General features: G+C 36.6%; 1 protein-coding gene across 1 annotated transcript; it reads right to left on the bottom strand.

Annotated features, from left to right (window-relative positions):
- Positions 1–9419: 9419 nt before the first annotated feature.
- On the bottom strand, positions 9420–11999 carry LOC117787877 (larval cuticle protein A2B). Its single transcript, XM_034626500.1, has 5 exons — positions 11948–11999; positions 11732–11881; positions 11449–11545; positions 11145–11369; positions 9420–9838 (listed from the first exon to the last, which is right to left on the bottom strand). Exons 2-5 carry the CDS (start codon positions 11819–11821, stop codon positions 9690–9692), a joined length of 561 nt encoding a protein of 186 aa, XP_034482391.1. The 5' UTR covers positions 11822–11881; positions 11948–11999; the 3' UTR covers positions 9420–9689.
- Positions 12000–12378: the final 379 nt, after the last annotated feature.

The raw sequence follows: 12378 nt of genomic DNA, 5'->3' as shown, positions 1-12378 counted from the left end.
GGTGGATTTTCGCTGAATTATGTAATAAAAGGGCAAGTTTGGGATATTGACGGAATTAAATAGAAATTCAGTATATATTAAGCTCGCCTACATACCAAAAATTAACAAAAATTCTAGTGTCTTACATAAAATTATTTCAATTACTTTACTTTAATTCAAAATATTAAATAATTCTTTGCCTATTTTTGTATGTGCAAAAACAATTTAAATAAATAATTTTGAGCTTTTAAATCAGTTTAAAATTTTTAAAAACAAACTAACCACAAAATTAATTTTTTTTTGTTAATTAACAATATTTAATTATACATATTCATACTAAATAAGTAGTAAAATTATTCTTTATGTATTTTTCAATAAATACACCTTGGCGATAATTGCGGCAATTTTTGTAAATTTTGTATGTGTAAATGTAAAGTAGTTAAAAAAATAACATACAATTATTTATTTATTATTTTATTTACAGCAGAATAAAGTTAAAGCAAACAAAAGATCCCAAAGACCTACGAACACCTAAAGATGCTTGATTGTTTTATTAAGCAATTATTGAGTTATGCATTTATCATTGATAATTTATTTATTTATCAAGACCACATCAAGTACTCTAGTTTAGGAATCTGATTTACCATCCCTGGAAGGCATCGCTACAGCAGCTCAACGAAAAATCACGATAAATGTTGTATATAATTTTAGATTTTTCACAGAAAACTAGACTTATGGCTATGAAGTAAGTGCAAGTTATGGATAAAAAAAATTGTAAAATATTTTCGCACTAAACGAAATTGCAAGTCGATTTGCTTTGAGTTATAGAAGTTCGAGTAATGCAAGTCTGATTGTATTAATAAATATTATTGCACAAATCATAAAAACTTAGATAATTGTATGCGGCATGCAATATGACTGGATCACCCTTCACCTTTGGCTCACACGACTTTCGTCATAATTATGTGGATAGACGTTATAAAATTCAATACAAGTATAAGTATATATGGCAGTTACACTCTGCGTATGCGCAATCCCAATTTAAGACTCAAACGTGTGATCTGTCCGTGTGTGTGTTAGTGTGTTGTTGTGTGCAGCTGGCGAAATTAATTTGATTAGAAACGAGACAAAACGAGTCTGTTGTATAGTGCTTAAAAAATCATTTGAAGTTTTGGGACAGCGGCCAGTTTGGGAGCAGTCAAGCTGAAGCTGGCCAATAAAGCAGCTGGGCGACTTCCTAGCCTTTTGCTACTGATGCTGATTACATAGTCACGTTGTTAACTACATCTTCACGGTGCACAGAGAGCAAAAAAAAAAAGGGAAAAAAATGAAACCTTGCAGCGTGTGCTGGCTGGTGCAGTGGCATGCCACTGTGGCGCAATCGCATCGAATCAGAGCCGACATCTTTCACACTTCGTTAAAGGTAACGCGGGCAAAGCCACCGCCAAGGCAATTTATTGTCAAAAGCGAGAAGCGATAAACAAAAAACAGAAGAAAAAAAACTGCAATATGCACATTATGGCCAAGACTCGAGGCCGCTTCTGTAGTTGCTTATGATTGTCTGTGAATGTGGCCCTAACGTGACGGGCCACTCCACACAGGCTGGACTATGTCTGACCCCGTCAACAACTGTCCGGCGTCCGGACTGCACCCGGACTCAGACCGGACCCTTATTTTTATACCCGTTACATAAAAAAAATTTAAAAGTATATTATGTTCATTGGAATGTATGTTACAGGGAGAAGGAGGCATCTCCGAGCCTGTAAAGTATATATATTCTTGATCAGCATCAACAGACGAGTCGATATAGCCATGTTCGTCTGTTTGTCTGTCCACTGCACCCACAGATAAGTAAGATAATACGTTTTTTATGATTATTAACGTTATCTATTAATATTAACCTGTTATCCCTCTTAATCGCATCAAGATTGGACAAGTAGAACGGCAGTAATAGGTAGCCAAAGTTATTAATAATGAAGGCAATACTTGCACCCAAAATTATGCAGTAGTTTTTATTAAATAGTAATTTCTATAAAGTACTTTTAAATACATATATTGAAATAAGAAACGGGTATTCTACAGTCGGGATCTTGACTATAGCATTTCCGACTAGTTTTTTTTCTTGTCTATGCTGGCGATTGCTCCGTTTATGAGCCCGTCTAAAGATCAAGCAACTTTCTTTCTCTCTTGCATCATGATGGTTAAGTTAAGTTTTTGCTAGAGCACGTTTCGTTTAAATACAAAGATTTGTACAAGTACAAGTGACGCCATCGCCATCGACATCGCCAGCACCATCAACATGGCAAACAACAATTGGCTGGCCAGCCTCAAAGCCAGGCCTTAGCATCAGCATCTTAGCCAGGCCCATTCCGATTTTCATTCCCAGCTACAGAGATTTGATGTACAGTTCGCAGTTCATAAAAATCAATGCCCTTTTGATTAGCTACAGCTGTAATTGAGCGTTGAGTGGGGATTTGTGTTGTTTGTGAAAGGCATTCGATACCCCATAATAGAGAAATTGTCTAATTAAGCCTGCACTTTTGAGCGCGCCTTTCAATTGGCCATGGGCATTATTACGCATACGCCCCATGGCCGTACTAAGCTAACGAATCTAGACATTTCTTGCGCCTCATTACACAATTGGTTCAAGCAATATTTGAGCATTTCAACTGCAGGCTGCAACACAAAACTGAAAGCAGTCAAGCATCCCGACTGCAATTCTTTTTTTTACAGCCAAAAATTGTTGGCATAAAGTTCAGGTTTGAGTTATTAACATAAAATTATTGTCATAATTTAGGCTCACGATGGGTCGATTGACTATAATCATGGCGCATCTCCTGACTCTCTTGCCTTAAATGGCAGCTGTTGGCCAGAAGGCAAACGCGTTGAAGTAAACAGACAGGCTGACAGTGAGACGGGCTGACAGGCGGACAGGCGGACAAGGAGACAAGAGCCTGCCAGACAACTGGCAGACACTAGGCTAGGAAAAGCCAGGAAATACGAGTTTGCAGCTGAAGCGTGTTTCCTTTGGTTTGTGTTATGTTTATGGCTAATTGCAAAGCCCGAAAATCACTTTGCTCTCTTTTTTGATTTTCATTTTCATTTCTATGACATTTTCCAAAGCTGGCTAATATTAAATACTTACAGATATGTATGCCAGGCCAAGAGAGACAGCGACAACTTACATGTGCCACATGTTTATTCATAATAGTGGCTGCAACACGCAACTGGAGCCGGACCGGCTATGACTGCAACTGCGAGTGCGGCAACAACAGTTACAGATTCCCAATAGACGTGCTCATATAGCCTGGCTAAGTCAGTCAGTTAGTCAGTCAGTCAGTTGGCCGGCTTGTTCGGGTCTCAGTCCACATCCCGACGCCCCATCAATGTTAAATAAAAACACTTTTTTCTATAGATTTGTTGCCAGATTTCTTGTTTTCCTTGCAGTGTTTACATAATGAAATGGCCTCGCTGTCTCCCGGCCAACTTTGTCCAGTTGGCCAGTTGTCCCGTTGTCCAGTTGCTGCTGCCACGTTAAAAGTTTGCACAGCTATGCGGGTGCCTATCTCATTTGCTGCACTCGTAAGCACGTATGAATCTGTGAGCGAGATAGCAACACAGTTAAAGACTGAGAGAAAGGGAGAGCTGCAATCGTGTCATCAGTTGCTAACCTTATTCAATGCTTTTTGTTGTTATCGTTGCTATTGTTGTCATTGTAGTTGTTACTGTTGCTGTTGTTGTTAAGATTGTTACTGATGTTGTTGCAAAGACCTCGCAATGTCGTGGCGCTACCGTTAAGTTGTAAATGTGCAAGCTACGAGTACTGTTAACTCCACTGAGCAAAATTATAGTTAACAATGTATTTGCAAGCAATATGTTTGAAAATTAAGTACTAAAACTTAACAGAAATTAATGAGGCAAGCCTCTAAACTTTGACAATTACTTAGAGAGCTTCCTAAGAATATTTCAGAATTGTTTTAATAATTTCTATTTAATTTTGTATGTATAAAATTTATTATTTATTTAATGTACAAAATTTACTTTTATACTTTTAAATGTTTTTAATTTGTATGTTTTTAATCATTTCAGCTTTAATTTTAAATTTTTAATTTTACATATTTTCTATAATTTTACAATAATTTTAGTTAACTCTTCTTGGTTGACATTAAATAAATAAATAAATACCAATTTTACATTATTTTGATAAAAATTGATACGATATATTTGTCATATAAATCTCTGTAAAACGCACCTGTATTTACCTTATCTACAATATACAAAGAACTGCACTCACATTTCAATTTTAAAGCCTAAAGGCAAGTGCTATTTTGTTTGACATGTTTGATATTGTCGTGTTTATTTTCATAAATTTGCCAACTTAAGTAAATTGCATTTTTACCACTTTCTTGTCAACTGTTGCTTACTCTTTTGTCTGCCCGAATTTGTAGGTATTTGATCAGGGGTTTTTAATTTCCAAAAACACAAACCTTGACTCTCGAGTCTTGATTTAACATGATTTGCATGCCTTTAATTGCCATTTTGTCATAAAAAATGCACAGTGTGTGTTAACTGCAGTTGCCAATTAAAATGAGCCTACTATAAAATCAAGCGAAAAAGACTCTTTAAAAAAAGATCGCTTAATGCGATACGAATGAAAAAAACAACAATAGCAACAGGAATTGCTTCGATTCGGCAAGTCAAGTGAACGAAATTGAAAACGCGAACCAGTTTTCAATGAAAAATTTACATAATGTGCTCCAAATGGGCAGCAGGTAAAAATAAATCTCTAGACAGGTCAACAGCATAAACAACAACAAAACGCCAAAGCAATGACAATGACAATTGCATGCAAAACTTGCGGAAAAGGCCAAAACTAAACCCCTTCCCCTCTTTAAACCCCCAGCAACTTCAGCCCAAACATGCAAATTGAAGTTCATGGAAAATCAATTGCATGAAAGTTGCACCAGACTAAATGAAGGGGAACTGGAGCTCTGACTATGAATATCTCTGAACATGAGTTGAGCCTGGCAATTTATGCTATTGAACTTTGCTTTATGCAAATTGAAATTTACAGTTAACAGTTAGTTCAGTTCATTTTTTGGCAGGTAATTGTTGAAGTTGTTAAACATATATATACTTCATTTTTTACAAAAAGGAAAGGCAGGCCAAAATATTTGAGTTTCTTCCTTAACACTCACTTTATGAATTTATGAATTGTTTGGTGTTGCATGTCGTGTGTGTTGCACTTGTGCGTGTATCAATGGCAAACACTTGCAACTTGCAACTGCCACGCATGCCACAATATCTAGAGTTTTGAAGTGCACACTTTGATTTATTTACACTCCGCAGAGTTGACTTGAAAGTTGTCTGTCAGCTGCGAAGATTCTGAGACTGAAACGTGCTTATTATTAAAATTATTATATGTATGAATATAGCTAAGGCTTGCAAATTAGGTCAAATGTAATGTGATTTGGCAATCCTGCTGCAATTGCAACTCCTCCTCCTCCGCCACCTGCTTCTGCGTGTCCTCCTCCAACACGGCTGCCACTTTGTTAACCAACTTTTGGCGCTTTTGTTCCACAATAATTGCAAATGGTGCACTCTTATGAGTGCCCCTCATGTATATAGTGTGTTCGTGGTCTCCTTTGCTACCTATTCAATAAGCCCCCACCTTACGAGCTAACAACAAAAGGGCATGATGCCGCAGTTTGTGTTTGGGCCACGAATAAAAACAGGCCGGCAGTCGCTTGTAACCACAAATTAGTTTGAACACCATAAAAAGCTGGCAACAAAACTGCAACAACAGAAAAAACACTAAAAACCATCAGCAACAACAAAGCAAATCAACATTAAAGCCTTGCAAAATGTTGCAAAAAATGAAAATCCATGGCAATAATCAGCAAACCCGTTCAACATCAACTGGAAAATCAGTTGTACATTTTGTTGATTTTGGTTTTTCTTTTCAATGCTGATAGCAAAAGTGACGCATCATATGGGAAGCTCATTGTTGTTGTTCTTAATGCTTATGAGCCAATACAACACACACATAACAAACACACATATTCTCCACATTTACAACTCATTTTGCAATATTGAAAACGTGATGAGACAATCTCTTTAAAAGGGTCTTGGTCTTATGTGCGGCGATGTATCTAATGGATACGTGAATCTTAAGAATCGCCAAAGATGTTTGCACAATCTACAAACAATAAAAACAAAAAAAAAGAATAATCAAATAAATAAACAACAATAACACAAATAGAGCCATCAACCAAATGGATTTCAAAGGCGCTTTAACCGCTCTAGCCATCATTTAGACGTTTTACTGAGCGATTCATTTTGTTTACGTTTTCATATTGTCTATGCAAAAACCGCAAATGGAGTTCAAGAGAGTTTGAGTTAAGTATTAAATGCGATTTATTTGTGGTTTATCTCTCTCTTTTTTTCGTTTTCTTTTTCACACTAATGTTGAAAACTTGGCTCGATTAACGTTTTATTTTAAAGTTCAGCACGTGGCTAATTCATTTTCCGTTAACGGAAATACTCTTCTTAATAGTTTGAAGATTTGTTTAAATAGCGCATAATGAAATACAATTTGCTATATGAGATTCAGCTAAAATATTTGTTAATTCGGATTTAAGTGCTATGTAAACTATTTATAGATTTTTTTCTCGATAAAAGACAACTACAAACTCGATGAAATAAATTATTCATTATAATTATTTTAGTTTTTAAATATTCTTAGAGTTCTTATTATTGTAATTTACAAAAATAAAAAAAAATATTTTCTATATGTAGTAGTATGTACACTATTTATTTTTAACGAATTGCAGCTGATATAAATGCAATTAAATAAATTTGAATAATAATTGTGCAAGCTAAATTAAAATATAAAATTATTTGAGTCAATAGAAAAATGTATAAGCTAAGTAAATAAAATCAACTGCAATCAATTAAAAAACCTGTCACTCATGCATTTAACTCCACAGACAAGACGATGGCCTAATAGACCTCTTGATAATCTCGACAGCTAAGTCGAACAGCCTTAAGATTATCTAAAATAATCTAACAACTAATACACAGAATGCAACTCCCAAAAGCAATTAACTCACACGGATTGCTTACAATTCTCAAGCAGTATAAGATCAGATTTGTGACTAGTGGTGTGACTGGTTTTACTAGGAAGTTGACTTAAACAATATGATTAACATCTTCAAAAAAAACAAAAAAAAATACTCTGTCAATTGAGCTATCCCTGCTCGCTTTTCCTTTACATAATCTCATTAAAGCCCTTCCCAATTTCGCCCGAAAGCAAGAAATACTTGCGCTCTACTTCGCTAAATCCATTAAATTTTTGGTAATTTCGTTAACCTCAGATGTGAGCCCAACAGTCCGCATACCACCCATCAAACATTTCTCAGCTAAGAAAAATGAGGCTTAAATTATTGGCTTGGCATTTAACATGACAGCCACATTAAATTGTCCACTTTGGCAACCTGTGCCCGCACCATATATGAGTGTCTCTTGGTGTGTGTTAGTGTGTGTATATACACAGATATTTGTTTATATATAAATAAGTATAAGCAAGTTGGCTGCCGGCGTTGCTATAATTGAGGTTTGGCGGCGCTGACACTGCCCGGCTCGGTTTGTACCGCCTTGGACCGTCTTGGTCTGGGCCGGCTCAGTTCGGGCAGAAAGCCTCTGGCTTTAAGTATCTGGGCGCGCTCTCTTAAGGAAATGCAGCAGCAGACGGCACGTCAACAGTTAAAAGATTTTAATTGTCACTTTCGTTGGCTATTTTCTGTTACCGGGCGAAAATTTCAAAAATTTTAATTCAAATTTAATGCGCTCAAATGAGTGAGCATTGTGCAAGAGACCACAGACTCTGGATGAAGTATTCGTATAAAAGCTGTTTGTATTTTAAAAGGCTTTCGTGTTGTTGTTGGTGTTGGTGTTGCAAGTGCAACTCGTAATTCAATCACACTGGAGATCACTTACTATGCAATTTAATCTACATTTTATGCAAAACTTAGAACTGAGTCGCAATTAGGAATCTCTGGGACCAGTTGCTGAGTTATTCCGGCCTTGAGCCAGTTTAAGCCGGCACTAAGAAGATGACGTCGGGTTTGTAAAGTAAACCAGATAATCTGTCGGCTATCAAGAGTTGAGCAATGATTTCAATGGATAAGCTAAATGCCTGTAACTTGAATTTGTAGTTGAATCACAGCTGGACCGGTTGTAATTATGAGCAACTATTACAAAAGTTATTAAAGTCTAATTTAAATCGAATACATGTGCTAATTAGCCAAGTGTTAAATTAAATGATTTGTTAGATTTATGTTGTCTTCTGTTTCAATTTATTATGCAGGCACGATATTAAATCTATTTCTATATAAGTCGTGCTTTAATTGTGAAGAACATGGTTATAATGGGGCATATAAGTGATAAAAACTAAGTGCAAACATAAATTGTGAATTGAAATTCTTAACATTTAAAAAGTCTAAAAATTTTAAATCAGTTGCTTATTCCAAAGTAAATATTTGCCTAAAAGTCGTCTATAATTATAAGCAGCCTCAAAGTATGTTAATATTGTCATTTATTAATACAAAGCTTTCAGCTTTAGTGCAGTTACAAACCTCCGAAAAGCTTTTAAGTAAGCCAACTTAAGCTTTGAGTTTTGAGCCAAACTTATGTCGCTTTACAGCTTTGCTCTCTTGATTCAATTGGTCAACGGAAACAGTCGGAAGAAAGCTTTCAATTGCCAATTAAGACATACAAATAGCCCAACTAAACTTTTCAAATAAAAAAAACTTATATAAGAAAAAACTTGGAAATTTGTTACTGCTGCTGTTTTTCTTTTGTGGCAACATCGAGAGAAGAGCGGAAATCTCCAACCACGCTAACTATTGTCATTTATTTCAATAAATAAAACTGCGCTCAATTGGCCATGAATTGTTGCCGCAATGGAAAAAAAATGTTATGGAAATATTCAAATAAATTTCATTTCAATCGTTTAAATAATAGCAAAATACTTGTATAAGTGCAAATTATAACGCCAACGTTAAAATCCAGTCTATAAGGTGGGAACTGTTGCATCTCTTGCCATTTGAGAGAAGAGCCCACATAAGATTGTTGACTTATGGAACACTTTTATGGATAATTACGTATAGATGAAAAATATTTTTCGCTCGCAAGATCATTAAGGCTGAGTGTAAAATCGATTCCCAGACTTGTTATACTAAGCGACATTTTGCTGGGATAAATATGAGTATAAACTAGTTTAAACACATTAATTTTTTTATAAGCCATATAAATTATGAAAATTCAAATAAAAAATCGAATGGTTACACAAGTGGAAGCCATTTCAAAAAACATTCTCATTTCTACTAATATTTTATTAGTTAATCCTTTCAACTCCCATTGCCATTTAAAAAACACAAATTTTCACTTATGAAATGTTGTTGAAACTTTATTTTACAGAAAAATTCACAACTTAAATTAGCATCCATATCGTTATTATCTTACTCAGCGTCGTGTGAGTGTGTGTGTGTGAGAAAAAGGGTCAGCAAGTTAATAGTGTGTGTGGTTTTCTAAGCGATCTCGTTTGGCAGCCACACAACTGCAATGGAGTCGACATAAATACTCGTAAATATAGCCAAGCTAGGGTTGTTTATCTTTTCTTTTATACAAACTAAATACGCTTAGAGTACTTAATAGTGTGATGTCGCATAGGGACTCGCATAGTGGCCATAGTGTCCGGCATCATACTGGGGCACGTACTCATACTGAGCCTGGTTGTAGTAGCCATCATCGTAGTCGTAGTGAATGGGCGCGGCAGCGGGCGCATAATGTTTGTTAACTTAAAGTACAAAATTACCAATAAATATTATCAGAGATTGCAATTGTTGTAAATATGATTCAGCAGCTGTCGCTTATTGTCGTTGTTGTTTGTATTATTGTTGTAAATTGGCTCAAACAATTTTCTATACATTTCTTTAGTTTTGGCCCATTTTGTATTGTCACGAATTTGTACGAATTTGTAACAAGCAAAGTCAATTGGTCACAGGTGTTGTTGTTTTCGCTAGCTGTTGTGACTTCCTTTTCATCTTGTGTTGTTGTTTATGTTGCTGATGCAAATTGCTGGTGAAGTTCGTTGCCTAAGTCTTTTGTTTTGGGCTTTGGCAAAAGTTTTGCGTGGTGCGTTTGCTGTGCGATTCTTAATTATTAAAATGGCAGCCACAATTAAAATAATGTTCACATGCAGTCACAACAACAACATTTCCCAGCGGCAACAACAAAACGTTGCGACATTGAGAAAAGATGTTGGCTTTGGGGCTAAAAACGGAAAATGGGCAACACAATTTTCCGCACAGTTTTTCAGAAAAAAAAAAAGCTGATGCGCTGCCGGCGCTGCTGCTGCTGCAATATGACATAATTAGTGTGGGAAAATGATGGGAAATATGAGACTGAAAGATGTATGCAAAATGCAGAAGCAAAACTTGAGCTAATCTCTTGATCAATGTTGAGGAAAAACTCGCTCATGACATAATTAACAGTTGCGCGGGCGTGTCAATTGTATTGCATTAGTCAACGCAACAAAATGTTACACATTTCACGATGCGATGATTCAGTTTAATCGCCTGACTGCACACCAGCTAATTGCCAATGCAAGGGGCATATTACAACATGAGTGCAAGGCAAACCTAAATGATGATTATGTATTAAAATAGAAATATGGTAAAGATATGCATAAGTGTATTGTAAACTGAGAACTGTTACGAATTCAGTAGGCTGCATAGTAATTGTTAGATGTAAATGCCTCCGCTGCAGTTGTTGTCGTCGTCTGTCTGTATGTATTAAATTCAGTAGCCATCACATCGTAGATGTCATCATAATCGGCTGGGCGCAATTTGCGATATTGATTGTTAAAATAGTTGGCATGACGCCTGAACAGCTTGAGCATGCGATACGTGTTCATGCCTAGAAAAGCAACAACAGCAAAGTCAGCAATGCATTATCTACCACACTAACAATAACTACACAAACCAACAACAACCACAACTAGCTGAAAGTGCGTGAGGGCGGCTAAAGAAAGTGAGTGCTAATCCAGTTTAGCTTACCAGGAAGTATCATAATTATCATATCTATAAACTCATTGTACTCACCATAAGGCGCTGGTGAGGCAACCACAACAGGAGCAGCCACTGGTGCCACATGTGGTTCGTAGTGGGTCAGAATGGGCTTGTGAGCCACAATGGGGCTTGTGACCAACGATTGGGCGTGCACAGTGGGTCCAGATTTAGTCACAACAGCATTAAAGCCATGAATGGAATCGGCTGTATAGTCAACAGTGCGAATGGAGCCATCAGGTTCGACCAGCGAGTATTGACCTGTAATGGATGGGAAAGAGAAAATAGGCAAGGAAATTGTAATTTTGAACATAGTGTGTGAGTAAATATTGTGATTTACCCTTGACAACATCGCCATCACGAGTTTCATGCTGGGATTTCACATCACCGGTGGTATGATCTGCCACGCCATAATTGAAGGCATATTTAGGATGATCCTTATAGATAAAACAAAGCATATTAGGAATTAACACAGCTTTAATAACTATGCTTACAATTAAATTTTTATATATCCAAGAGCAACTTATTTAAATATTATTTTTAATACATTTAATTATTTGGGTATAACACTTTTGAGTATAGCTCTCATTGTCTCTTGTATTTCATTTTAAACTGGAACTCACATAGTAATCCACAGCATATCCTGGCCGCGCCACAGCAACACTGGCGAACAGAGCCAACGAGAGGATAACAAAGCACATGAAATTGGCCATTTTGTATAAGATTTGTATTCTTGTATTTTTGTATGAACTTTTCTGAGTTTTGATAATTCGCTAAAAAATAAACAACACAAGATTCAGTTAGCACTTTGCACGATCCTTGGGTGGTATTTAATTTACTTTTAGTACTGCAACGGCAACAGATACAAACAACGCCAAGTTCACCGGAATACTGTGGCTATTCTAGTTTCGAGTTTCCATTTAAATAAGCGCAAAATGTGCGAAAACAGCGACGCAGCCGAGCAGCCAAGCAGCGCAGTCAGCGTCAAGACTCAGTCACTCAACTGTAGCGACTTGGCTGATGCCGAAGTCGACGCCGACGCCGACGTTGAAGTCGTCGTTGTCGACGGCTGCGTGGTGAGTATGACGTTGCTTTGTGGGGGCCATGTGAATGAAGTTGCAGCATGGATTGGGATATTGCTACACTAACCCCGTTGAATGAGGTCTGGGTATGTAAGCAGTGCAAATTGGCGACAGATTTCCAGAGCTGTGCATTGTGTATCTTGTGTCTTGTATCTGTATCGTTTTATCCCACATAATGAAGTCATCCG

The sequence above is a fragment of the Drosophila innubila genome, assembly GCF_004354385.1.
Source record: "Drosophila innubila isolate TH190305 chromosome 3L unlocalized genomic scaffold, UK_Dinn_1.0 0_D_3L, whole genome shotgun sequence".
Classification (NCBI taxonomy): Eukaryota; Metazoa; Arthropoda; class Insecta; order Diptera; family Drosophilidae; genus Drosophila; species Drosophila innubila.
The sequence above is the reverse complement of the archived record's forward strand: the minus strand, read 5'-3'. Positions and strand labels throughout refer to the sequence as shown.

Excerpts from the sequence above, each read along its gene's own strand:
- LOC117787877 (XM_034626500.1), bottom strand. The coding sequence starts at position 11,821 with ATGGCCAATTTCATGTGCTTTGTTATCCTCTCGTTGGCTCTGTTCGCC. Across the intron at positions 11,546-11,731 it reads GATATGCTGTGGATTACTAT|GATCATCCTAAATATGCCTT; the intron begins GTGAGTTCCAGT and ends TTTATCTATAAG. Across the intron at positions 11,370-11,448 it reads TGATGGCGATGTTGTCAAGG|GTCAATACTCGCTGGTCGAA; the intron begins GTAAATCACAAT and ends CATCCATTACAG.